We start from the raw sequence: 26,971 nt of genomic DNA on the forward strand, positions 1-26,971 counted from the left end.
TACTGCTACTACTACTGCTACTGCTACTGCTACTACTACTGCTACTGTTACTGCTACTAGTACTACTACTACTACTACTATTACTACTACTACTACTACTACTACTACTACTATTACTATTACTACTACTACTACTACTATTACTATTACTGCTACTGCTACTGCTACTAATACTACTACTACTACTACTACTACTACTACTACTACTATTACTACTACTACTACTACTACTATTACTACTACTACTACTACTACTACTACTACTACTACTACTACTACTACTACTATTACTACTACTACTACTATTACTACTACCACCACTAGCACTACCACTACCACTACCACTCCTACTGCTACTGCTACTGCTACTGCTATTACTAATAATAATAATACACTGTATTTTAAGCACCTTTCTATGGATCCAAAGACACTGTACAGAAAAAAACAAACAAATAATGAATAAGTCAAATCTAAAAAAACTAAAATCTAAGATAAAAAGTGGAATGTCCAGATATGTGTGTGCGTGCGTGTGCGTGTGTTCGTGTGTGTGTGTGTGTGTGTGTGTGTGTGTGTGTGAGAAGGGGGGTGGGGGGGGTGATTGAGTTCCAGAATTTGGGTGCAGGAGTACTGACGTCCAGGCAACTGTCTCTCTCCACCCTTTTCCAGTCTGTAGAGATAAGGTGTTCTCTAGGGACAAAGCAATCTTCTAGAAAAAACACACCAAAATATCTCTTTATATCTTCCCAACTTTAGACCCAGTGTTAAGGTCTGAGCGGGTCAGAGTTCCTACATTGTGGGGAAATACTTCAGCAACACAATACGTATATGTACTTATATACTTCAAAATCAGCACAGATTCTGCAGTCTCCTCTGTCATCTAATTTGGGTTAATACTTTCTATTCAAATACTGCAGTACTGTAGTTTCTGCTTGTCTTGTGTGTGTGTGTGTGTGTGTGTGTGTGTGTGTGTGTGTGTGTGTGTGTGTGTGTGTGTGTGTGTGTGTGTGTGTGTAAGCCTTTGTCCTGCTCTCCAGAGAAAGTGAAGTAGCCGTAGAGATGAAGTACTGACCCATTAACACCACCAAGTGGCTTCAGTTCATTATCACAACAAACGATCAATCAGCGACCCATTCTCAACCCATCAGCCATCATTGTTAGCAGCTCTTGATCAGAGGTAGACTGACCCTCCTCAGGAAATGAACACGCTTCTTTCATTCCTTTTCATTTGTCTCCTACAGGGGTCTCAACAAGCAAGGTTACAAATGCCGACGTAAGTGTACAAATAACCGAACATTTGAACATCTGAACTATTAATACCCTACTGTACACACAGTACACACACCACACAGAAACATGACACATCTTCAGTGAACATAGGCTGGACTGCCTCAGATACCTGCCTGTATGAAGTGTGTTTACCTGCTGTCAAACATCAAGGTGGGTAAATGCTAAGTGGGATCCTTGGGACAGCACGATTCTGACGTCACACAATTGAAGTTGCAATTTTAAAATGGTTAAGGTACGGTAAGGGTTAAGTGTTTGGTAGGGATTATGGTTAGGTTATGGTTAGGGAAGGGTAAGGGTAAAGGTTAAGATTGGGGTTAAAGTTAGGGTTAAGGGTAGGGTCGTCCCAAGAATACCACTTAGCATCTAACCATCAAGGTGTAGAATAAATAGTATTTCCTTTCCCTTCCATTCCCAGAATGCAATGCGGCTATCCACAAGAAATGCATCGACAAAATCATCGGCCGGTGTACGGGCACGGCCGCAAACAGCCGGGACACAGTAGTAAGTGGCACTACCTTGTTATATTAACCAATAGTCTTCTATTCCTGTTTGCTGGTCAGTGTGTAACCGTGTGTAAGTTCCATTGATTAAACTGGTGAGAATCACCTTTCACAACGTGAACAATGGCTGTGATGTCATTAACTGTGTTAGAGGGTCAGAGGCATCAATCAGACCAGGAACTAAGGTGCAGGAGACCATTAAAAGAGGTTGTTTGCTGTGCCCAATCAATATTCAGTATTTCAATCAATAGAGGGGACCAGGGTTACAGTATGTGGAAATGTGTTGGCATCTCCAATCACACACACACACACACACACACACACACACACACACACACACACCGGGATGAAACAGGGGGTGGGGATTACAGAAGATTTGAGGCGGGGTAGGTGAGAATGGGTGTGTTCTGACTGAGAGAGTGTCTTAAAAGAAGCCCAAGAGGGAGAGAGAGAGAGAGAGAGAGAGAGAGAGAGAGAGAGGGAGAGAGGGAGAGAGAGAGAGAGAGAGAGAGGGAGAGAGAGAGAGAGAGAGGGAGAGAGAGAGAGAGAGAGAGGGAGAGAGAGAGAGAGAGAGGGAGAGAGAGAGCGACAGCAGGAGAACAGACAAAGAGTGAGAGTGTCTGTCAGTCTGTGGACCCTACTGACATTACAGACAGGAGAAAGAAGGAACAGGACGATAGAGAAAGAGAGGGAGAGAGAGAGAGAGAGAGAGAGAGATGAGGCAGGTGCGCAGGGCTTTGAAGTGGCCCAGGACCAGAGGGGTCCTGCTGGCACCGCTGGGTCTCAGCGTTGACGTCTTGAGTGTGTGTCCTCCACAGTTTCAGAAGGAGCGCTTCAACATCGACATGCCGCACCGCTTCAAGAACCACAACTTCATGAGCCCTACCTTCTGTGACCATTGTGGAAGTTTGCTCTGGGGCCTTGTCAAACAGGGCCTCAAGTGTGAGGGTAGGTAATCGTGTGTGTGTGTGTGTGTGTGTGTGTGTGTGTGTGTGTGTGTGTGTGTGTGTGTGCGCGCGCGTGTGTGTGTGCTCGCGCGTGTGTGCGTGCGTGCGTGCTGTGTGCTGTCCTCTGTGGCTCAGTCGGTAGAGCATGGCGCTAACAACGCTTAGGTTGTGGGTTTGATTCCCACTGGCACAATATATACTGAAAAATGTATGCGCTCACTGCAATGTAAGTCCCTTTGGATGAAAGCGTCAGCTAAATGGCTTATATATATTATGTTTCTGTGTCTATAACTGAGCTTTCTTTTCTTTTGTAGATTGTGCCATGAATGTCCATCATAAATGTCAGGATAAAGTGGCCAACCTATGCGGAATCAATCAGAAACTACTAGCTGAAGCACTTACACAAGTCACCCAGGTGAGTTCCTGTAGTATGTGTCTTTGTGCTGGGTGTGTGTGCGTGCCTGCGTGCCTGCGTGCCTGCGTGCCTGCGTGCCTGCGTGTGTGTGTGTGTGTGAGAGTGGTGACAGACATCTGTGTGTTTGTGTCACTTGATCCAGATCTGCCTGTATCTGTATGGGAATCTGAGCTGCTTGCCCGGGTGTGTTTAAGGACATGAAGACGGGCTTGTTGTGGTTCTTCTGGTTCCACCAACTGTAATACTCTCTATTACTGTATGTTCCTCTGTTTCAACAGTACACTAAAAAACTGTGTTGCCTGAGACACTCAAATGATATGTAGTTTAAACTAAAATGACTATATTAATCTATCAAGTAACTATCAAGTTATTACTATGGTCTTACTGTACTGAAACGGATCATCTGGCGTCTCTTTTGAACAGCATTAGGTAGAAAAGTATTGATAACCATTATTTTAGGGTCTTACTGGAAGAGTCCCAGCCAGTTACAACACTCTGGCTGGGTGTTAGTCGTACGTCTCCTGCATCTGTCACTGGTGTGAAAATGGAATAGTGTTGGAAGAGGAATATGTAATTGTTACCCCCCGCCCCCCTAACTTTTTCTCTCTCCCTCTGTCCGTTTTTCAGAAATCCACCCGGCGCTCAGACCCAAACCTGCCAAGCCTGCCTGATATTGGGGTCTATGAGGAGGTTTCTAGGAACAGTACCACTGGTCTGGATGTCAATGGTCAGTGTGTGTGTGTGTGTGTGTGTGTGTGTGTGTGTGTGTGTGTGTGTGTGTGTGTGTGTGTGTGTGTGTGTGTGTGTGTGTGTGTGTGTGTTAGCGTGTGTGTGCAATGTGTGTGTGTGTGTGTGTTGTGTCTTCATGTTATGTTCAATAATACATCACACATCAGTTGTAATGGTTTGGATACAATGGGATGTGACCAGTATGGTGATGATGATGATGATTGGTGATGATGATGATGATGATGTTGATGATGATGATTGATGATGATGATGATGACAACGACGACAACAACGACTAATAAATTATTGTCTGTGGTCCAGATGGCACCCCCTATGGCAGGCTGTGGGAGGGGTCCAGCCCGCGCCCCCCCCCTCGCCTCACCCACCTGACCCACATCAACGTGGACAACTTCATCTTCCATAAGGTCCTGGGCAAGGGCAGCTTTGGCAAGGTACAGTAGACCACCACATGGTACAGTAGACCACCACATGGTAATAGTTAACAGCAGACACTCAGGACCCCCAGTACAGACACAACAGACAACAGAGTTTCTTAGAGTGAGTTTCTAATCATGTCACCTGTCTCTTCTCTTCTCTTCTCTATTTTTCTCTTCTCTTCTATTGCATTCTCTCCCTTCCCCCTTTCCCTCCCCTCCCCCCCACCCCCCACCCCCCTGCTCTGTCCCTAGGTTCTCCTGGCAGAGTTGAAAGGTCAAGGGGAGTATTTTGCAGTGAAAGCTCTGAAGAAGGATGTGGTTCTGATGGATGACGATGTGGAGTGTACCATGGTGGAGAAGAGAGTACTGGCCCTGGCCTGGGACAACCCCTTCCTCACACACCTCTACTCCACCTTCCAGACCAAGGTAACCCTCCCTCTCTCTCTCCCCTACACACACACACACACACACCCACACACACACACACACACACACACACACACACAAACACACACACACACACACACTCCCCTGTTCCCTAGACAATGTGAACAACCCCCTTCTTTCTAGTACTCTGTATATGCCATTGACAGTAGGCCATTTAGCTGACACTTTTATCCAAAGCGATTTACAGCACAGTGAGTGAATAAATGTTTTGTGTATATATATGGTCCCAGTGGGAAACAAACCCACAACCTTAGTGTTTGCTAGCGCCATGCTCTACCAACTGAGCCTTCTTATGTTTCTAAGCCCAGGAGAGTGAGTCATCATTGAAGGTGAGATTCAGTCCAGGCTTTTGGCTCTGTCTGTGTCTTGGAAGCAGACATCTAATTGTGCAGGGTAGCAGTTGTACTGTACTGTATGTCCCATGTCGGCTGACTGTGAAAGGGCTATCCACAGGAGCATCTGTTCTTTGTGATGGAGTACCTGAATGGGGGAGACCTGATGTTCCACATTCAAGAGAAGGGACGTTTTGAACTGTACAGAGCCACGTGAGTACTGCCAGTCACACAGACACACACAGACATGTATAAACACACATCCCTAATGCCACCATTAATCACACACACACATACAGATCACACACAGCGGCATATACACCAACAATGCTCTGACAGAAACCAGACACCCATAAAGCAAATATTATGTGTGTGTATGTGTGTGTGAGGGCGTGTGTGATGCGGGCCTTGTAAGGAGAGATCAGCCGTGCTAAGTGTGTCTGTGTTTGGGTCTGTGTCTGTGTTTGTATCTCATTTCCATCCATCACTCAGCAGGGATCTCCTCAGAGAAAGACTAATTTCCTCTTTTTTTGAATTCAGAGAAAGACTATACGAGTATAGATACAGTTTATTAGAAGTGAAAAAGCAGAACAGGTACAGAGACAGTCGTGTTACCACTGAGCCCATGTGAATGACTGAGTGAGTGTTAACCTGACTGGTGTTGAGCTGTTAGGAGCCTGCTTCCTCTCTGTGCCCAGGACAGGTGAGATGACAGCAGACGTTCACTTCTACACTGATGCCAGGGACACCCGATCCAGCCTGGGCACCCACTGTCCTCACAGCTATTACAGTTACTCCTGAGAGAGAGAGAGAGAGAGAGAGAGAGAGAGAGATGGAGAGAGAGAATGAGAGAGGGAGCAGGGGTATTGATTGGGACTCCCTCCTTCTCTCTCAGTATTATTCATTAACCAAATGCTGTGTGTGTGTGTGTGTGTGTGTGTGTGTGTGTGTGTGTGTGCCTGTGTGCCTGTGTGCGTGTGCGTGTGCGTGTGTGCGTGTGCGTGTGCATGGGCATCCATGTGTGTGTGTGTCTGTATGTGTGTCTGTATGTGTACAGTGCAGTACATTATGTGTGTATTCCCCTGCACAAGCTGGCAGTGAAGAGTGGAAAGTCTCCTGGGTTTGGTTTCCTAGTTATGCAATATTTTTCCCTGGGCAGAGTCTGGACTGCTGGGTTTCCAGTGAACCCACTATCAGAGAGCACAATGGGCCTGTTCATCTCATGACTGCTGCTAACCTCTTAACCCAGTGCCACAGAGACAGGCGGCAACCCCTAAACACACCATTCTTTAAACACTGAACAATAGAAGCCATTTACACACCCTTAATAACTTATTAACTCACTATCTGTGTTTTGGTTGGACTCTTCAATGGCTCCTCTGAATTAGAGCTATCGAAGTTGACATAAATTGTTGCGCTGTGTGTTTACGTGTGTGTGTGTATGTGTATGTGTGTGTGTGTGTGTGTGTGTGTGTGTGTGTGTCTATGTGTGTGTGTGTGTGAGTGAGATCATACTGTAAGTTAGTATGAAAGTCAGAGGAGAGCTGCCTGGACAAAGCCCACTCCCTGTCAGTCAGTCAATCACAATCAGTCACCAACTACCATACAAGCCTAAACAGTGCTGCTCCCCCGCCTGCCAAGGCCCAATCTGTTTCTCCTCAGAGATGAAAAGAGGAGCTGGTCAGAGATAGACTAATCCCTCAGCGGTGGCTGGGAGCCAAAGTGCTGCTCTCAGGTTACAGAGTATGAAGGCATTGTTCACCTGTCCCCTCTCAGTACCACACTATACAAATGTCCTCCTCAATAATTCAGCCATGGACTGAACAGACTAGCCTAACATCTACTGGGACAACAGTGTTCAGCTCCCAACTCAATAGGTACACCCATCTGCCAGCAAGGTCTTCAGACAGGTAGTGAAGTTTATCTCTCTCTCTTTCCTCTCTCCCTCAAGGTTCTACTCTGCTGAGATCATTTGTGGCCTTCAGTTTCTGCACTCCAAAGGGATCATCTACAGGTAAACCATAGCCCCTCCACCTGGCATGCTTATTCTAACACTAAACACTGTGACAATACATTTCTGTGTACTATTTGTTCTGCCAGCATAAAACTGTCACAACTGTAGTCATCATCTCTGTCCTCCTCTTGCCTTTCTTCCCTCAGGGATCTGAAGTTGGATAATGTGATGTTGGATCATGAGGGACATATAAAGATTGCAGACTTTGGCATGTGTAAGGAGAATGTGTTTGGAGAGAACCGGGCCACTACGTTCTGTGGGACTCCAGACTACATCGCTCCGGAGGTAAGGAACGACACAGATACCACGGTCCAATGTCAAAACCCCATGCGGCCTCTCGCCTCACCTCCTTCTCAAAACGCATTGGAGGAGAAGGTCAGAGTGGAGGAACCTCAGACCTTCTCCGCCAATGAGTTTTGAGAAGGAGGCGAGGAAGCAAGGAAAGATTTGGCCTTTGTCCTGATTCTGCCTGTATGTGTGTGGCTCTCTGTGATGATGTCACTAACTGAGTCTGTGTGTGATGACATCACCTGTTCCAGATCCTGCTAGGACAGAAGTACTCCTTCTCTGTTGACTGGTGGTCATTCGGGGTGCTGCTGTACGAGATGCTGATTGGCCAGTCCCCCTTCCATGGTGACGACGAGGACGAGCTGTTTGAGTCCATCCGCATGGACACGCCCCATTTCCCCCGCTGGATCACCAAGGAGGCCAAGGACCTGATGGAAAGGGTCTGTACCTCCCTGTGGCTCATTGTAATGCATGGCCCCTTAGGTTATGTTAAGTTAGGTTTGTGCAAGTATCAAGTGTTAGAGCCACAACACAGTGGAGGCTGGTGGAGGCAGAAATCAGAGGACGGGCTCATTGTAATGCATGGCACGGAATGAGGAATAATATTGTTTGATAACATTCCTCATTCCATTCTATGCATTACAATGAGCCCGTCCTCTGATTTCTACCTCCACCAGTCTCCCCTGAGCCACAGAGTAATCACTGATAGTAATCACATTACTGATATCCAGTTCAGACCCTTGAGTGTAAAGTGTTGACACTCCACATAGATTTTTTCTATCTGCCTGTGTGTTTATGTTCATTCCTCACTCATTGTGTTTATCTCCTGCAGATGTTTGAAAGAGACCCCACTCGCAGGCTAGGCATTGTGGGTAATATCCGTGTACACCCCTTCTTCAAGACTATCAGCTGGACGGCCTTGGAAAAAAGAGAAGTGGAACCCCCCTTCAAACCCAAAGTGGTACGGTCTGGACAGAAGCAATTCGGCTGCTCAGTGTTCAATGGAGATCAGGGATGTGTCGTTTGTTGTATTTAACACTTTCTCTCTCTGCCTGTCAATCACAGAAAGCCCCCAACGACTGCAGCAACTTTGACCGTGAATTTCTCAGTGAGAAGCCCCGCCTCTCTCACAGTGACAAGAACTTCATTGACTCCATGGACCAGGCAGCTTTCGACGGCTTCTCCTTCATCAACCCTGAGATGGAGCACCTCCTGGAAAAGTGACTCGGCAGGTGCCTTTCTGCCAGTCTCCCCGCTGGGCTCCATGACATGGTCACTGGGTTCAGAGGAGGGGGGTGAAACCAGGGTTACATTACTACTGTTTTAGGATCAGTTTGTCAAGGTGTCTGCTGTCATGTGATCAAACCTGCAATCAGAGTGCTGTTCCACGTTCAGTATTTGTGTGGCTGTCATATAAGCACAAAAACAGTCCAACTCGGGTACTTAGAAATTATATGAGTAAAACTTACAGGAATGGGCCTCTGTACAGATAGATGTTATTGTTTTGTCTGCATGCCAGGGTGTTTGTGGGCCTCATGCCTTGTTATTGTGTTGGGGTGGTGGGGCTGTGACAGGGAATGTCAACGCAGGGGGAGAATGGTGTGAGTGAGTCGTCTGCATGTCCCAAAGACCAACACCGAACAATTCTCAACCCTCACTTAATGTGAGTCGCCTCGTGTACATGTTTTTGGAAGGATTTGACTGAATCCTTCGTTTTGGTCGGTCACTCACATGGGTTTCCCTTGGCTTTTATTGGCCGAGTGTGAAGAGTTTGTGGTTTGTGTCGTCGACTGGACAGTGTGTGCCATGTACTGTAGTGTTAAGAAGACCAAGTTCAGACAGAGCAACTACGTGTGTCCCTGCTTTTCAATGTGACCCTCATCTACAGACAGGGGACAGCTTTGGTGTGAGTGAATAAGTGCATTTTATGTATGATAAAATACCTACATGTGTTGATTTGAATGGGATCCATTGAGATGCTGTATATATAGATCTATATGTATATTGTTGTAACATGTATATTAATGGTGCGCTAAATATGTGCTTTTTTTACTGTCTCCATCTTTTACATCTTAATAAAAAATCATCAACTGCCCAAGTCTTCGGTCATTCTGTTTACATTACTCATGTTTTTAGAATGGCCATATCCACATATGCAGTGATGAAATGGGCGTGAACAAAATTACTTCTGGTTTCTGCATACTCTGAGAACTCACTGTGAAAACTTTTTCTGTCATACAAACACACATAGACGCGCGCACGCACACACACACACACACACACACACACACACACACACAGAGTTAGGGCCTACTCCATTTTCCTTAGCACAATTACATTACAGTTATGGCATTTAGCAGATGCCTTTATCCAAAGCGACTTACAACAAATACATTTGTCTAAGTAAGTGAATCAACACATGTAGGTCGCACCCATTATTCCGAAATGAAATATTGGAGTTGAATTATTATACTGTAATGGGGTTCTCTTGATGTTTCTATGAGCTTTACTGTTTCAATGTTGAAAACATTGAGGTAGGCTATAATAGTCCGACATGGTTTCAGGATAGGGTGACTACGCCACCGGGCGGCAGCATCACGGTTGAAAACCGGTCTGGTGACGTATTAGTGACGTACCCCGATTATACATGTGTACGGAAGTGGAATGTAACAAGCGCTAACCGACTGGAATCGAAGAGCTACAGTGATTGTATTTGCCACCAGAAACTAGATGGCTCTAACATTTACGCGGATTTTAACTTCATAAACATTTACTGCAAAACCCGGTAGATAGACAGGTATCTAGCTGACTAAAGTGCCTGTCGTAGGACTTCAGAATGAGTTCCCAAGATGTGCTGAAGAATGCCTCCACTCTAGCATCATATAATGTCTTGCTTCAGGTAAAGTATGATCACTTTGATGCACAAGCTCACGTATCTGTTTACTGTTGCCAGTTGAGTGTAACAATGACAAAGTGTTTCTATTCCGCATAGAAACAGAGAATAATGTCTACACCTTGCAGTGTGTGCATTGTATCTACTATGCTGGTCTATTATCTTACTTAACATGGTCCTAACTGGCTGGTTATATTTCAGGTCATGTTTCGTGTGCTCACTTTCCTGCTGAATGCATTCACGCTGCGCTTTGTGTCCAAAGAGCTGATTGGTGTAGTCAATGTAAGGTAAGCCTCATTCAATCAGTATTCAGTTACACCTGCTGTCATTTGATCTGAGCCCTGCAGTGAAACTAGTCCTAATAGCGTGCTGCTACACTGGTCATTCTGGGTGTAAAGATTGCAATACAGCAACCGCCCCCCCAGGTCCTTGCTGCAAAAGAAATTAACCCCCAAACGTGTGTGTGTGTGTGTGTGTGTGTGTGTGTGTGTGTGTGTGTGTGTGTGTGTGTGTGTGTGTGTGTGTGTGTGTGTGTGTGTGTGTGTGTGTGTGTGTGTGTGTGTGTGTGTGTGTGTAGGCTGACTCTGCTGTACTCTACGCTGGTCTTCTTGTCCAGAGAGGCATTCAGGAGGGCCTGTTTGAGTGGTGGGAGTGACCACAACTGGAGAAAGGTCATTAACCTGCTATGGCTTACGTGAGTGGGCCTTACGATTAGGAGGGGCTACTATTACATGCTGTCGTGTGAATTGAACAGATACAGTCAGCACTTATATATACACACATACTTTTAACATTTTGTGTTTGTGTCGTCGTGTCTCAATCCCCCAGGTTGCCTCTGGGTGTGTTATGGGCGTCCTTGTTGGTCTGTGTGTGGCTGTGGCTGCTGGAGGCCCCGGATCCTCAGACTATCCCACACTACGGCCCCGCCGTGGGGCTCTTTGCTCTGGCCGCGGTACAGGAGCTGCTGGCTGAGCCGCTCTGGGTCCTGGCTCAGGCCCACATGTTCGTCAAGCTCAAGGTGGTGGCTGAGAGCCTAGCGATGATTGCTAAGTGTGTTCTGACGGTGGTGCTGGTGGTGTCTGCTCCTCAGTGGGGCCTCTACATCTTCTCTGCTGCTCAGGTAAGGAGTCAGAATCAGAATCAGAATTCTTTTATTTGGCCAAGTATATTTGCACATACAGGAAATTGACTTGGTGAGGTTGGTGCATAGGACATAAGTCGGATGATGATGTCCTTAATACACACACATTCTATGGTCAGTTTAGCATGCAAGTGAGAAAGGCAAAATACATGTTTAATCTCAGTGGGATTATCTGTATTAAGTATAAAAGGATGCATACATTGAAGTTAAAATATGACACTCTGATAATGGCAACTATCTTGGCTTCTCCTACATAGCTTGTGTACACAGGTTTCCTGGTGCTGTGCTACTTTGTCTACTTCCTGCGTTTCCTGGGCTCTGGTGAGGCGAAGAGGGAGTCCTTCCCCCTGCGTCACATCGGAGAACTGTTGCCCTCCAGAGTGGATGGAGAAGTAACCACAACTTTGCATCCTAACCCGTCTCACTCATCAGAATCAGAATTCTTTTATTTGGCCAAGTATATTCGCACATACAGGAAATTGACTTGGTGAGGTTGGTGCATGGGACATAAAAAACAAATAGCAAATGTTGACAAGAAATTTACAAAATAGCAAGTATTAACAAAAATAACAAATTTACAAATTTACAAAAATGAGCAGCAGAACAATACATCTTGTAGGCACAAGAGGCTGTGAAAACACACACACTCCTTACTAACTGACTGTATTACAGGCCACTATACTACACTGTACACTATAGTACACGCTATACTATGTTGGGTCATTACAGAAGTGTAACATTGTGCTGTGTGTGTTGTTGTTGTGGTGCTGTGTGTGTTTGTAGCCAGTGGTTGACTGGGCGTTGGCCAGGCTGACGTGGAGCTTCTTTAAGCAGTCCTTCCTGAAGCAGATCCTAACGGAGGGGGAGCGTTATGTCATGACCTTCCTGAATGTGCTCAGCTTTGGGGACCAGGGTGTCTACGACATTGTCAACAACCTGGGCTCCATGGTGGCACGCTTCATCTTCCTGCCCATCGAGGACAGCTTCTATGTCTTCTTCGCCAAAGTGCTGGAGAGGGGGCGGGACGTCAAGAATCAGAAAGAGGTCAGAGTTTGAGACAACCAATAGGATGTAATTAACAACCTGCAATTTAAACACATTTGAGTGGCCAATCAGAACTAAACTTGCCTGGCTTATGATCGCTCATGCTGTGGTACTGATCCTCCACACTGATTGGTCTGCAGGAGGAGGTAGCTATAGCAGCAGAGGTTCTGGAACGCCTGCTGAAGCTGGTGCTTGTGATTGGTCTGATCATCACAGTGTTTGGATACGCCTACTCTCACCTGGCACTAGACATCTACGGGGGCACTCTTCTTAGCAGCGGAACAGGTGAGTCATCAACTTAAGGAAATCACTGCAGTCATACAGTATAGAAATAAAGGAACTTATTTGAGGTGTGATGAAGTGTTGTGTAATCATTGAGAGAAAAAAAGCAAGAAAGTGTGTTTGTGTCTGATAGTGATGTTTGTGTGTTGTGTTGTTTTGAAGGGCCCAGCCTCTTGCGCTGCTACAGTTCTTATGTACTCCTGTTGGCTATAAATGGAGTGACTGAGTGCTTTGTATTCGCTGCCATGAGCAAAGAGGAGGTCGACAAGTGAGAGCACACACACACACACACACACACACACACACACACACACACAGTTAGACAGTACACATGAGATCTCTCACAGTTTCTCTGATTGATTAATCAGTGATGATATCTGAGTGTCTCTGTCTGTCTGTCCACAGATATAATCTGGTGATGCTGGCCCTGTCTGTCTCTTTGCTGCTCCTGTCCTACCTGTTGACGTGGTGGGCAGGGAGCATTGGCTTCATCCTGGCTAACTGTTTGAACATGGGCCTTCGCATCCTGCATAGCCTGCTCTACATCCATCGCTACTTCCTGGCCAGCCCATGGAGGCCACTGCGTGGCCTGCACCCCTCCCCAACCTTGCTGCTGGTCCTTGCTCTCAGCGCAGCCCTCACCGCCCTGTCGGAGGTACTAGCCAATAACATGCACTCTTAGCTCCTCACTGATTTATTTACCAGCCAATCACACTCACCGCTCTCTCTCTTACTGGTTTATATGCCAGCCAATAACAATGGTTTCTCTCTTAATTACAGAGATTACAGTGAATACCATTCTTTGTTGTCTGTGTGTTATGCTCCTCTAAGTTCTCCTCACTCTAACTGCCTTTAATCTCTTGTTTCAGGGTATGTTTTGTTGTGATGGCGGATGGTTACTAAGGCTGGTCCACATTGCCGTGGGAGCAGTGTGTCTACTGGGTGTGCTTGTCACCGTCCTCCTCACGGAAAGTCAACTAGTTCACTTTGTCCGGACTCAGCTTTTGCCCCGCTACACAAAGAAACAGACCTAAGCCTGCCCAGCAGTGGGCAGATAAAGACATCTAGCCTTCTGCCAGCTATGATGGCAGTGAGAGAATGAGAGGCACATGTGGACAGAAGGACATATCATAGAGAAGACTGGTTTGGAAGTGCATGTGGAAACAGCTGCCTTCCAGAGTTACCCTGACATGGTGTTGGTGGGTTGTGTCTCAAAGCAGTGTGAAGACCTCTCCTGGGAATGAACTTCTCACTGTCTAACACATGTGCGTGCGTGCGTGCGTGCGTGCGTGTGTGTGTGTCTGTGGTGTACAGTATGTGTTTGAAGAATAAGCTGTTATTGTTATAGACTCTTGGGAGGTGGAAGAACCTTTTTTTTTTTACTGTATTTGTATTTTATTTTTTATTTTTTTCAGACTTGAGTATGAGGTCATACTTAAATATTAGATTTCCACATGAAATGGATGAATGAAAACTCATGATATTTTTTATTCAGTGAAGTAATGGTTAGCTCTCAGACTAAACTGTTACAATGTTATTTGTACAGTATGTGTTCTCAGCATCATTATATGTGGTATAGTTCTGCAGGGGCTTGTGCACTCTGACCATCCTTATTGCACTGACAATGATGGTGAAGGAAATATTGTATAATTGTAATAGCAATGTCAAATAACTTGGCAATTATGAATGTAACAATAGTGTTCTTAGAGGCTTCTTCTGAAATACACTGTATCATGTTGGAGGCCACTTCTGCATGTAATAAAGACCAAAGCCAGGCGATATGGTAGAAAGCCTCTTTCAATATATAGAAAATCTCAGATTGATATAAATATTCTATGGATGTTACTGGTGGAGTTTACAGCCATCCCACCTCCATCCTTTGGTGCTTTTCGTGATGTTGTTGCCATAGAAACGGAGCAGTCAGACCTACTTGCTGGTCCCCACCCTAGGAGAGGGATGGGCTCCGATCCACGGCTAGAAAAGTCCTCCATCGAATCTTTGTGTGAGAAAAAAACAAAGCAACACTTTTGCTGCATTTGATGTTAAATGATGCGACAGGCTGCGTCCCTTGTATTGATTGTCCAACTTGCATAGTAATCCAACAACAAAACTGACAAACAAAATAAATAACAAAAAACAACAACAAAATATAACGTATAGGATATAGCCCATGACAATATGCTTCATTGCAGTCCGTCAGGGAAGAATAGCCATTGGACATGGACATACATTTTATTTATTTATTATTATTTTATTTTTTTACTAGATTCAGGTCTAAAGAAACAATAGAAATACTATATTGACATATCGTCAGAAGTTGACCTATTGGCAGATGAGAGTAAATGAATCTAATAATTGTTAAGACAAACAAGTTGTCTAATAAACCGAAGTCTATACTTCGAAGTGGGTTTTCAAATATCTCACATTTTAGGCCGTGGTAATAAAGGCTCGAGCGCATCGGTGTTTCGGAGAATCTTGATGTGAATGCCTAGTTTTACCAGAAGTGATTGCAAATTCCGTATATATAATTGTATGGCCAATTCTTGTCTGATGATGTAAGTATGTTATTGAATATTTTTTTTCGAAAAACAGTAGTTAAGCGTTTGCAAGCCCATCAGTGTGGAAAGGCAGGGTATTTTTGACAATCCTGGTTGAGAAAGTGCACGAACGAGCATGCGCAGTTGCAGTGTGCCATATTGGAATGAGGCACAGGTCAGTCGGCTAGAGACGGACACCGCGTTATTAATTTACTTGGGAAAACTAGGAACAGGTGAGGTTTACCCATGGGGTTGAATGACTTAGCTAATGTATATTCTGTACTAACTACTGGACGGAATTTGGGCTGCGTTCGGGGCTTCCGTTATTTTTTTCCTGCTGTCAAAGAGCTGTTGTGTGTTCGACTGAGAGGCTTCAAGCGCCATACACATACTTGACATTTCAGTTGCTAACTTGCTCGCGGACAGTGGAAACAGTGCAGTCCCGCAGGCTAGTGTGCGGCGCGCCCGAAAAGCGCAGTAATTCAATTGATCCACGAAGAAAATGAGATAAAGGTTCTAGGTAGCTATTTAATGAATGTAGTTGCGAGCTCATTTCTTTATTTTCATTGTTCGCTATCTGTCAATTGTGGACCACAGAAGTGAAAGTTAAGCGCACGACTCGTTTTCTGATCACTGAAGAAGCCTGTGCAAGCTTGTTGTTTTTCAGTATATCGTAGGCCTACGTAAACATAAAAAAAATATATGTTTTCTGAAATCGAAATTGTGTTTTGGTTGCAATTGGTGTGCATTAACTTGACAACATCAGTTATTGAATGTTTATGCTGCTATATTTACACATGCCCTATCATTGTCCAACAACATCGGCCCGGGCGACAGTGGTGCCTACACGGTCAGCCAGGCCAATTTAATGTAGACGTAAAGCAATGATAGGCATTGATGTAAAATAGAAGTAAGTTGACAATAACTGAGTAATAGGCCACAACCGTCTGCAAAACATTCAGCCTAGCTAGAGTGAGTTTTTCCACGGTGGGGGAAGTTTAGGGTCAGTCAATCAACCGAGATGATGTGCAGTGCTCTAGTGTTGTGTGTGTGTGTGTGTGTGTGTGTGTGTGTGTGTGTGTGTGTGTGTGTGTGTGTGTGTGTGTGTGTGTGTGTGTGTGTGTGTGTGTGGCGGGAACACCTGACTGTCACTGCAGCCGCGCGACCGCAGCGGTGCAAGCTTTCCTCGTCATGACAGATCAATGTGCAGAAGCAAAGTGTTGCAATGCAACCGTATCGCAGTCCAGGACGGCGTTTGACATTACTGTGATGTTTGCTATTTTTCTCAGGATTTTAGATCCATCACTATTCTCTCACTGACTTTGTACTGTATTGATAAAAAGAGAGAGAGGGAGAGAGGGAGGAGGGATGGGTCCAGGGCCGGATATCCAGTTTTAAGCAGGGCTCTAATCCTGCCTGAGACTGATCTCACTAGACAGAGAAGGGAGAGCCCACGTGTCTCGCATGAGAGAGAGAGAGAAGGACAGGGAGAGAACACTTGGGCCTGTCCCAAAAGAGCAAACAGATTTCCAAATGCAAATAATACCCTTTCTGTTTATTCATGTTAATCTAGATGGAATCTTGGTTTTTTAACCTTTTTCTGTGAGCGTGTGCTTGTGTTTAAGAGACCACTGAGAACCCGGCCTTGGACACAGATGTGTATAATTCCATAGATGTGAGCCTGTCTATTCTCTTATTTCAGGTTGATTGTCATTCTTGTAGCAGCAATAGTGTCTCCAGGGGTTGTGAGCCATGAACCCTGAGTCACAGGAGGCTGGTGAGTTTCAGAACGATTTGACAAATGTAGTTAATTTGAGTGTTGTGTTCTCTATGTATTATATAAATGTGTGTGTGTGTGTGTGTTTCAGGCACAGGCGCTGGACAGGAGTCTGACTTTAACTGGGATGAATATTTGGAGGAGAATCGAGTGTTGGCGGTTCCACATCATGCCTTCAAGCATGTACGTATGTCTAGTTTCACAGGACATGAAGGCATTTGAAGACACAACAATGATAATAATGAACGCCCTGGTCTTCCCTCACCCCTCTCCTATTACATGTACATTCATGGCATTTAGCAGACGCCTTTATCCAAAGCGACTTATACATTTGTTTAAGTAAGTGAATCATCTATCCAACAGTCATCATAAGACAGTAAGTAATCAATGCTCACACCAGGGGCCATTGGCAGTCGTAATGCCAGAAGCCAATTTTTATTTATTTATTTTATTATTAACAGGAGAGAACTTGTACAGGGGTGAAGAGGTCTCAAGGGTTAGGTTTAGGGTTAGTACAGGGGGGGTAGTGGGGGTGAAGAGGTCTCAAGGGTTAGGTTTAGGGTTAGTACAGGGGGGGTAGTGGGGGTGAAGAGGTCTTTAGGAGAGACTGTTAATATGTAGCCTGAAGAGATGGGTTTTCAATCCTATTTCCCTCTATTAGGTGGATCGTAAACTGCAGACAGGCCTTGCCCCTGGGATGATGCTGGAGGTGTGTGTGCGTTCTGAGCCCGACGCGCCCTACTGGGTGGCCACCATCATCACCACCTGTGGGCAACTGCTGCTGCTCCGCTATGAGGGTTACCATGACGACCGGCGCGCCGACTTCTGGTGTGACACTATGACTTCAGACCTCCACCCTCTGGGTTGGAGCCGACAGCAGGGGAAAGAGATGAGGCCGCCCGAGGGTGAGGAGGGGGTTGACACTGGGGTGGGGGTGGGGGGTGATCCCGCCCTGGAAAGCCCTAGGGTTCCAATTTGCATGTGCAAAAAAAGTGCAAAAAAGGGAGCAAAGTCAGCCATCTTAACCGTAATATATCTAATAGACACAATGAGACATAATCCAATTGGGGTTTTTAATACTAAAGTATTTAAAGTACAATAAAAAATCATGCTGTAGAGTATTCTGAGTTAGGTATGTTTTGCTCTGAGTACCAGGGTGTCCCACCCATGAGATAGAGGTTGGTGAGGGGAAATATATATATACTCAGTGTTTCTGTGGAGTGAATGGGAAATTGACTGGCTTAACTTGCTACAGGTGTCCGTGAGAGGCATGAGGACTGGGAGTCTGTCCTGGAGGAGGCGCTGTCCCGCGGAGGAGGTGTACCTGCTCACTTACTGGAAGGGGTGAGTCTGGGGGCGAGAGTGAATGGAAGGAGGTCATATGACCCAGAACTGAAGCTGATAGGGAGTGATAGTCAGATGGGTGTAACTCTCTCTCTCTCTCTCTCTCTCTCTCTCTCTCTCTCTCTCTCTCTCTCTCTCTCTCTCTCTCTCTCTCTCTCTCTCTCTCTCTCTCTCTCTCTCTCTCTTTCTATCCCCCTCTCCCTCCAGCCCCAGACAGTGGTGGACCCTATAGACCTTTTCCCCCCGGGATCCTGTGTTGAGCTGCAGGACGCTGTGGACCCTGGGGTGGCCTGGGGGGCAGAGGTGGAAGAGAACTATGGGGGGCGTCTGTGTCTGCGTTACTCTGGCACAGAGGGGCTCAACCTGTCACAGGCCAGGTGCTGGGTATTCTACCTGAACCCTCTCTTACACCCATCAGGCTGGGCTGTGGAGAACGGCTGCACACTCACCCCACCTGCTGGTGAGGAACAGAACTACACCTGCTCCTGGCACTGTGTTTGTGTGTAAGAGTTGATGGTGATAATGTCACTGTTGTGTTGCAGCACTTGGTAGTTTGCGCAGCGAGACTGAGTGGGAAGAGGTGCGACAGACACTCAGACAGCCAGAAGAGGGAGCCGTCAATGGAGACGGCTTCAAGGTGCGCTTTTCAATCTCTCCTTCTCTCTGCTCTCCCATTTCTTCCTACCTCACTCTATCTTCCCCGCCCCTATTGCATAACTAGGAAACCAAACCCAGGAGACTTTCCACTCTTCACTGCCAGCTTGTGCAGGGGAATACACACAGAATGTACTGCACTGTACACACACACACACACACACACACACACAGATGTCCATGCACGCACAGCATTTGGCTAATGAGATAGAGGGAGGGAGAGTCCCAATCAATACCCCCCCTCCCTCTCTCATTCACTCTCTCCATCTCTCTCTCTCTCACTCTCTTCCTGTTTTTCTAATCTTACCTCTCTCTCTCTCTCCATCCTTCCTCCTCCCTCTAATATCCCTCCACATCTCTCCTCTGTGTGTGTAGGACAGGCCAGAGCTCTCTCCTCACTCTAATATCCCTCCACATCTCTCCTCTGTGTGTGTAGGACAGGCCAGAGCTCTCTCCTCACTCTTTCTCTGTGGGGGTGAAGTTAGAGGTGGTGAACCCCTCTGCCCCCTTCAGCACCAGTCCAGGCACTGTCACCAAGGTAACACCCTTCCCCTAACCCCTCACACTGCCCTTGTCTCCTTGCTTAGCTGTTTTATCAGAGACACTGGGTGACGTCACCCCTAGACACTGATGTAAGGCTTAATTTTGTGGTTTTCCCCACCAAGATGTTTAGGAGGGTAAGATGACTCTAGGTTCTAGGATCTAAGGTCAACATCTACCCAGAGCAATAAGCACAGTCAGTGTGCTGTGAGAGTCACTTCCGATCTTCCGCCGTAGATTGAAAACCCATCTCTTCAGGCTACATCTTAACAGTCCCTCCTAATGACCGCTTCACCCTCACTACCCCCCCTATACTAACCCACCCTAACCCCAACCCCGAGACCTCTTCACCCCTGCTACTCCCCTGTACAAGTTCTCTCCTGCTAATAAAATTAAAAAAAAATATATATATATATATATTTTTTTAAATAGCCTACTGACATTACGACCTCCAATGGCCCCTGGTGTGAGCATTGATTACTTTGTCTCATGATGACTGTTGGGTAGATGATTCACTTAAACAAATGTATTTGTTGTAAGTCGCTTTGGATAAAGGCGTCTGCTAAATGCCATAAATGTAAATGTAAAAAGATATCAGTGGGTGACATCATCATCTACCAGTTCTGTGGTGCAGTAACAGTGGTGTCATCCCAGGTGTTGAACGACCAGCACTTCCTGGTGGAGATGGACAGCCTGCAGGTAGAGGGCGAGGAGGAGGAGGAGGAGGAGGAGGAGGCGGGGCGTGGCTCTGCCTTTCTGTGTCATCATGGGAGCACTGGAATATTCCCAGTTCAGTGGAGCCATAAAAACGGGGTACCCCTCAGTCCCCCTCCAGGTAAGTCAGGGTACACCCAACTTGGCCGCTGTATCTCAGGGCCCTACGGTCACCTTTGAAATGGATGACTGAGATCAGTGTACTGATTGTCTGTCTGTGTCTGACTCTGTGTGTGTGTGTGTGTGTGTGTGTGTGTGTGTGTGTGTGTGTGTGTGTGTGTGTCTGTGTGTCTGTGTGTCTGTGTGTCTGTGTGTGTCTGTGTGTGTAGGTTACCAGGGTCAGGACTTTGATTGGGCGGATTACCTTAAACAGTGTGGAGCCGAAGGAGCACCAGAGAGCTGCTTTCCAGTGGTGAGACACACACACACACACACACACATACACACAGACAAACACACACACAAACACACACATATATTCAAACACCTACTTAGACTACTCTATCACCACCCACTGACACTGTCATCTGGTGAATGCTGTTTTCCCCACAGGAGTCTGGTGATCATGACTTTATGGAGTCCATGAGGCTTGAGGCCGTCAACCCCCTCTCTCCTGAGCATATCCACGTGGCGACTGTCGCCAGGGTCAGAGGTCAGCACATCTGGCTGCGTCTGGAAGGTGAGAACAGCTGGAGGGAGTGGGAGAGAGGAGTGGGGTGGGCTGGGCAGATTTACAGTTTGATTGATGATTTTATGACTACTAAATTGATTTTAAAGTCCACTTGAGGGATTGAATGATTAGTGGGGTGATTTAGTTGATATACCAATAGAAAACGTTTCATTTTCACTCTTTGTACCATTTCTGTGCACCTTGCGTGTCCTGCCCTCCCCAGGGTTGAAGCAGCCCCTCCCTGATGTTATCACCCATGTGGACTCCTTGGATATCTTTCCAGTCAGTTGGTGTGAAAGTAACGGCTACCCCCTCCAGCACCCCCCCAGACCCCGAGGTTGGTCTCACCCCAGGCCCCCCACACACACACACACACACACACACACACACACAATACCCACAAATCCTTGTACAGACATTTACATTTTTTTACATTTATGGCATTTAGCAGACGCCTTTATCCAAAGCGACTTACAACAAATAAGACACACAAGTGATTGTCCATTTTGTGTATGGGGGAATTTCAAGGCTCTTAGTCGAAGGTCACATGCTGCACAAGTAGACGTTGTTGACTCTAAACCTCTGTTACAGCTCAGAAGAAGGTCTGTGTGGCGGTGGTGCAGCCAGAGAAGCAGTGAGTGTTGCACCCCTATTGCACATAGGGCTCTGTTTGCTATTGCAATGTTTGCGGGTTCTTGTGAAATAACATTCGTACGTGTTTTTCCACAGCGCTCGACAGCTCTTATTCCTAATGATGTGTTTACCGCTTGTGTTTGGTTCATTAGAAGAGCTTTGCCTAAAGCCACGGCCCCTGATGCAGTGAAACAACAGGATCTGAGCCTATCTGAGAGCGGTGAGCATGTCTCCCTGTTACTGGAGAAGAAATGAAAACGTGGACTGAAAAAAAAAAAAAAAAAAAAAAAGAAAAACCCGGACTAGCCTCTTTACTGTGTTTGTTTGTTTGTTTGTTTGTGTGTGTGTGTGTCCTGTATCTCAACAGCCCAGGGCAATGGGAAGTACAGCTGCTCAAAGATCTACTTCAACCACCGCTGTTTCTCAGGGCCGTACCTGAACAAGGGCCGCATCGCTGAGCTGCCCCAGAGCATCGGCCCTGGGAACTGTGTCCTGGTGCTAAAGGAGGTAGGGCCCAAAGTCACCCAGACACACCTCCTCTCAAACACACCCTGTCAACCCACGCTAGGTTACAGCTCACTGGAAATTCCAATATCCCCTGTGTATTTCTATCTTCCTTCTTTTATTGTAACTTCCCTGTATCCTCTCCCTCCTCTCCACCCCCCTCCCCCCTCCTCCATGGCCCCAGGTCCTGACTCTGTTGATCAGCTCGGCCTATAAGCCCAGCCGGGTGCTCCGGGAGCTGCAGCAGGACACGGGGCAGAGGTGGCAGGGCCAGGGGGAGACACTCAAGGCCAAGTCAGTACACATACTGCATACGGTGTAGAATAATACATAATATATGATATATATGCAATGATTTATACAGTAGTCAAACTGCTTTATACAGATCACAGTAAGGCCTGTGCATAGGTGGAGATGAGCTCAAGGCCATTTTGGTTTTTGTAACAGTGTTAATGGGCATAACTGTTCTGGTTTGGACTGGGCTAACTCTGACCCGTACTCTGCTATGGTCCATAGGTACAAAGGGAAGAGTTACCGGGCCACTGTGGGCCTAGCTCGCACGGCGGACCAGGTGGCTGAGTTCTGCAGGAAGACGTGTATCCGTCTGGAGTGCTGCCCCAACCTGATCGGACCACAGATGGTTCTGGAGCACTGCTCAGAGAACTGCTCCCTACTCACCAAGACCAAATACAGTCAGTGTTTTTACACACACACACACACACACACACACACACACACACACACACACACACACACACGCTGACTTTGCTAACTATATCTAGTGAATAATCCCTCTACTCTTGTCATCTAAGTGACTAAAAGTGGTTTCCTCTCTGTCTGCCTGTCTGCCTGTCTGTCTGTCTGCCTGCCTGTCTGCCTGTCTGCCTGTCTGTCTGCCTGCCTGCCTGCCTGTCTGTCTGTCTGTCTGTCTGTCTGCCTGCCTGCCTGTCTGTCTGTCTGTCTGCCTGCCTGGCTGGCTGGCTGCCTGTCTGTCTGGCTTCCCGTCTGTCTCCACAGCTCATTACTATGAGAAGAAGAAGACCAAGCGTATTGGCCGTCCCCCTGGTGGCCACACTAACCTGGAGAGCGGGACTAAACGGCCGAGCAGGAAGAAGAAGAGAGGGCCCCTCTTTGCCCACAAAAAGAAACTCTCATCTACCTCCGTAGACAGCACCCCTGCTGGCTCTCCTATGGTACTGCACTCCATTAGTATCTCTCAACTAACTCAACTCCCCAGTTATCACGTAGTTTCAAAGTACTGATCTGCTGATAGTTTTTAAGGTATAGGATTTGGAGTTGGGTAGTCTGACCCGCGATCTATAAGTTTGGGGCAAACTCTACTGTACATCAAGCCAGTTATTACCAATAATCTCATATACAGTTTACCATGTCTGTGGTTGTAACTCACACACATCTCTGTCCCCCCCCCCCTCATCTCTCCACTCCAGGGTAGTGGAGAAGAAGAGGACCTGGATGAGGACTACTCTCTGAGTGAGGAGGACTCCGGCTCAGAGCAGCAGGACGACTCTGAGGTATCGGATAAGAAGTCCCAGCCCCCCTCTCCCACTGCTACAGGGGCCCCCCGCAGACCCCGGCGCCAGCGCAGGAAGGCCCGGGCATCCTCCTACTCTGACGACGAGAACCAGCCCCCGTTACCTAAGGTAGCACACACACTCACCCGCCAAGGGAGGCACGTACACACCCTTTGAACAGTTTACACACTAGTTTTTGTCTGTGTGTGTGTGTGTGTGTGTGTGTGTGCGCGTGTGTCTGTGCGTGTTCTCTCTCACACACACACAAATGTGTGACTGTCCCGTATGTGTTGTGTCTCAGACTCCGCGGGTGGAGGAGCAGGAGAAGTTCCAACTGGAGAGCAGTCCTCTGGGCTGGAGCGTTGCTGACGTGGCCCGGTTCATCAGAACCACTGACTGTGCCCCACTCGCTCGCATATTCAAGGATCAGGTATTACTGAGATGCACACACTCTCACAAGGTCATGTATATAATATATGCCATTTAGCTGACGCTTTTATCCAAAGCGACTTACATTGCAGTGAGTGCATACATTTCAGTATACATGGTCCCAGCAGGAATCAAACCCACAACCTAAGCGTTGTTAGCGCCATGCTCTACCAACTGAGCCACAGAGGACCAGTTGAGCCCATGTATATGTTCACACACACAATCTTATTTTGATATATATGTGACCCATGATGTTGTGTGTTGACAGGAGATTGATGGCCAGGCCCTCTTGCTGCTGAGTCTGCCTACAGTGCAGGAGTGTATGGGGCTGAAACTGGGCCCTGCTGTCAAACTGTGCCACCTCATAGAGAGGGTCAAACTGGCCTTCTACCAGCATTTTGCTAGCTGAGGTGTGTGTGTGTGTGTGTGTGTGTGTGTGTGTGTGTGTGTGTGTGTGTGTGTGTGTGTGTGTGTGTGTGTGTGTGTGTGTGTATATGAGTGTGTGTGTCTCTGTGCGTGTCTCTGTGTGTGTGCACATGCATGTGTGTGTGCGTGGCTGTATGTATCCATATGCATGTGCGCACGTGGAATGAAGCCCATTAATAAGCCATATCTCTACAACCAGAGAGGGTCAACCTGACCGTCTTGTCAGCAGTTGTCCAGCTGAGGGCGCCAGACAGAAGTTAAAGGAACCTCACTGTTCGTCTCTCGTTGCTGTGTATGGGCTGCTCCAGGACAGACACAGTTAAATGCAGCCCCCATGGGCTCAGATGTGAACCCCCTGGAATTCTGCATCTTTCAGGGACTTCATTTGTATGTATTCATTCCTCATTTCTTTGTGTACCTCAAATACTGTACAGTGGAGGAGGATCCCAAAGCACAAGGTGAATGTATCAGGTCATAATGGAATTATGTTCCATAGATCAATCTAGACTTTTGTTGATGTTGCTGAGCAATTCAGGGTATGTTAAAAAAGAAACCCCCAAGATTAAATGGGCAGTTGGGTACCATTTTATTTATATTTAGGTATCAGTTTTCCTCTTATTAATGCAAGGCTTCGGCGGCTGCTTGTTAGGGTGACACTGTACCCTAACAGTACACCCTCGTTGTAAAACAGTACAAAGATTGAATCTACCCTATATAATGTGAACAACAAACAGCACCTTATCGAGGAGTAATGTTTGCACTATCTATTAACGCTACATTCTTAGTCGGTCTACAGGGTGCAGTTATTAGTTATACAGATTTGTTATGATTAGGGATTAGATTTGTACTTGAATACGGATATCAGTTTACAGACAGTAGTTTGTCCCACTGCATTTGGAAATGCATCCGACTTGATTCTCAATGTGTTTGGATAATGCTGCTTTTAAACCTCTGACCCTCTGACAACTTACTTTGACTGTCATGATGATCGGGTGGGTGTAGAGTACATGTACCATGGCAGGGATCCTGTACCTACCACGGGCCTCTCAGCTCAAGGGATACACGGTTATTGTCCTCATAACTTCATTATGAGTCATCCTAATGATCTCTAGGTCCTCAATTGACCTGACAGCTTGATCAGATTACCAGAACTGTGTTTTCAGGTATTTCTAAAGTTTAGATATTTATGCAAAAATCGTACACATGTTCCCATGTCTCTGAAAAAAGTGTACTGAAGTCGTAGAAACTAAATTCAGAGTTCATCCCATTCCTTTCTGTATATTCTGTGCCATGTTGGTGACCTCTGTTCTGTGTTGCTTTTTATTGATCTTAATTATCTGATGATCTGTTTTTACATTCCACAATTTTAAATTGATATGGTTATTATTGGTTTGTGTATGTTTCAAAAATGAATATGTTTGTTGAATGGTTTTTATATTGAATATTTAAGTGATGAGAGGATAAAACTGATTTTATCTTTGATTACCTGTGTGTTGTCTCACTCACTCTTTAAGTCACAGGTCTTCACTCATATGGTCTCATTTATATTTCCATAAATCACACACACACACCTCATTTATATTTCCATGAATCTCATAACATGGGCATTAAAACGATAACAACTGGCCATAGACGTTGGAAATGCCTATTGTTGCCCCGGCATTGTTGTTGAGTCATGATTCATTGTATTTATTGAAGGTGTTCAGTTTTCTGTGTGATTTACTCACACACACATACCAAAATCAAGGCCCCAGAGGAGAAGAATAATCACACACACACACACATATACACACACACACACACACACACATACCAAAATCAAGGCCCCAGAGGAGAAGAATAATCACACACACACACACACATATACACACACACACACACACATACCAAAATCAAGGCCCCAGAGGAGAAGAATAATCACACACACATACACACACACACACACCAAAATCAAGGCTCCAGAGGAGAAGAATAATCACACACACACACATATATACACACACATACACACACATACCAAAATCAAGGCCCCAGAGGAGAAGAATAATCACACACACACACACACACACCAAAATCAAGGCTCCAGAGGAGAAGAATAATCACACACACACACATATACACACACATACACATACACACACACACCAAAATCAAGGCTCCAGAAGAGAAGAATAATCACACACACACACACACAAACCAAAATCAAGGCTCCAGAGGAGAAGAATAATCACACACACACATATACACACACATACACATACACACACACACCAAAATCAAGGCTCCAGAAGAGAACAATAATGACACACACACACACTAAAATCAAGCCCCCGGAGGAGAAGAATAATGTCATAATGACATAACAAAGGAAGGAAGGGGAGGGAACGATACACATACTTCTGTTGCCATGTAAGTCTTTTATCTCTTCATCCTCTCTTTTTGGTTTGCTCTTGTT

At 46.2% G+C, this 26,971-nt stretch overlaps 3 protein-coding genes across 3 annotated transcripts in view; all 3 read left to right on the plus strand.

Moving 5' to 3' along the window:
• prkcda (protein kinase C, delta a) overlaps positions 1-9,275 on the plus strand; it is a 16,095-nt gene extending 6,820 nt beyond the window's left edge. The window contains exons 6-18 of the mRNA XM_083667801.1: positions 1,239-1,270; positions 1,703-1,788; positions 2,606-2,735; positions 3,049-3,149; positions 3,777-3,876; positions 4,200-4,330; positions 4,568-4,741; positions 5,216-5,307; positions 7,046-7,108; positions 7,255-7,393; positions 7,648-7,836; positions 8,229-8,357; positions 8,462-9,275. Of these exons, the coding sequence (XP_083523927.1) occupies positions 1,239-1,270; positions 1,703-1,788; positions 2,606-2,735; positions 3,049-3,149; positions 3,777-3,876; positions 4,200-4,330; positions 4,568-4,741; positions 5,216-5,307; positions 7,046-7,108; positions 7,255-7,393; positions 7,648-7,836; positions 8,229-8,357; positions 8,462-8,620 (1,525 nt within the window). The 3' untranslated portion in view covers positions 8,621-9,275. The remainder of the gene's footprint in view (positions 1-1,238; positions 1,271-1,702; positions 1,789-2,605; positions 2,736-3,048; positions 3,150-3,776; positions 3,877-4,199; positions 4,331-4,567; positions 4,742-5,215; positions 5,308-7,045; positions 7,109-7,254; positions 7,394-7,647; positions 7,837-8,228; positions 8,358-8,461) is intronic.
• A 790-nt stretch (positions 9,276-10,065) lies between these two features.
• On the plus strand, positions 10,066-14,528 carry rft1 (RFT1 homolog). The gene is made up of 10 exons (XM_083669041.1): positions 10,066-10,295; positions 10,491-10,576; positions 10,867-10,983; positions 11,118-11,409; positions 11,688-11,822; positions 12,214-12,474; positions 12,615-12,759; positions 12,919-13,024; positions 13,162-13,411; positions 13,626-14,528. Exons 1-10 carry the CDS (start codon positions 10,233-10,235, stop codon positions 13,788-13,790), a joined length of 1,620 nt encoding a protein of 539 aa, XP_083525167.1. The 5' UTR covers positions 10,066-10,232; the 3' UTR covers positions 13,791-14,528.
• Positions 14,529-15,452: 924 nt separating this feature from the next.
• On the plus strand, positions 15,453-25,998 carry LOC310803999 (scm-like with four MBT domains protein 1). Its single transcript, XM_083669040.1, has 21 exons — positions 15,453-15,526; positions 16,996-17,070; positions 17,162-17,253; positions 17,732-17,975; positions 18,326-18,414; positions 18,622-18,874; positions 18,957-19,051; positions 19,505-19,606; positions 20,263-20,443; positions 20,652-20,734; positions 20,875-21,001; positions 21,216-21,329; positions 21,584-21,626; positions 21,778-21,845; positions 21,993-22,132; positions 22,314-22,423; positions 22,646-22,821; positions 23,147-23,322; positions 23,578-23,790; positions 23,963-24,091; positions 24,359-25,998. The coding sequence occupies exons 2-21, from the start codon at positions 17,046-17,048 to the stop codon at positions 24,497-24,499; spliced, it is 2,601 nt and encodes an 866-aa protein (XP_083525166.1). The 5' UTR covers positions 15,453-15,526; positions 16,996-17,045; the 3' UTR covers positions 24,500-25,998.
• Positions 25,999-26,971: the final 973 nt, after the last annotated feature.

This window comes from Argentina silus, assembly GCF_951799395.1.
Source record: "Argentina silus genome assembly, chromosome: 4".
Classification (NCBI taxonomy): domain Eukaryota; kingdom Metazoa; phylum Chordata; class Actinopteri; order Argentiniformes; family Argentinidae; genus Argentina; species Argentina silus.

Coding starts and splice junctions, on each gene's coding strand:
- LOC310803999 (XM_083669040.1), top strand. CDS start 17,046: ATGAACCCTGAGTCACAGGAGGCTG. Junction 20,735..20,874: donor CAGAGAGCTGCTTTCCAGTG/GTGAGACACACA, acceptor TTTTCCCCACAG/GAGTCTGGTGATCATGACTT. Junction 22,822..23,146: donor ACTCACCAAGACCAAATACA/GTCAGTGTTTTT, acceptor CTGTCTCCACAG/CTCATTACTATGAGAAGAAG.
- rft1 (XM_083669041.1), top strand. CDS start 10,233: ATGAGTTCCCAAGATGTGCTGAAGAATGCCTCCACTCTAGCATCATAT. Junction 10,296..10,490: donor CATATAATGTCTTGCTTCAG/GTAAAGTATGAT, acceptor GTTATATTTCAG/GTCATGTTTCGTGTGCTCAC. Junction 10,984..11,117: donor ATTAACCTGCTATGGCTTAC/GTGAGTGGGCCT, acceptor TCAATCCCCCAG/GTTGCCTCTGGGTGTGTTAT.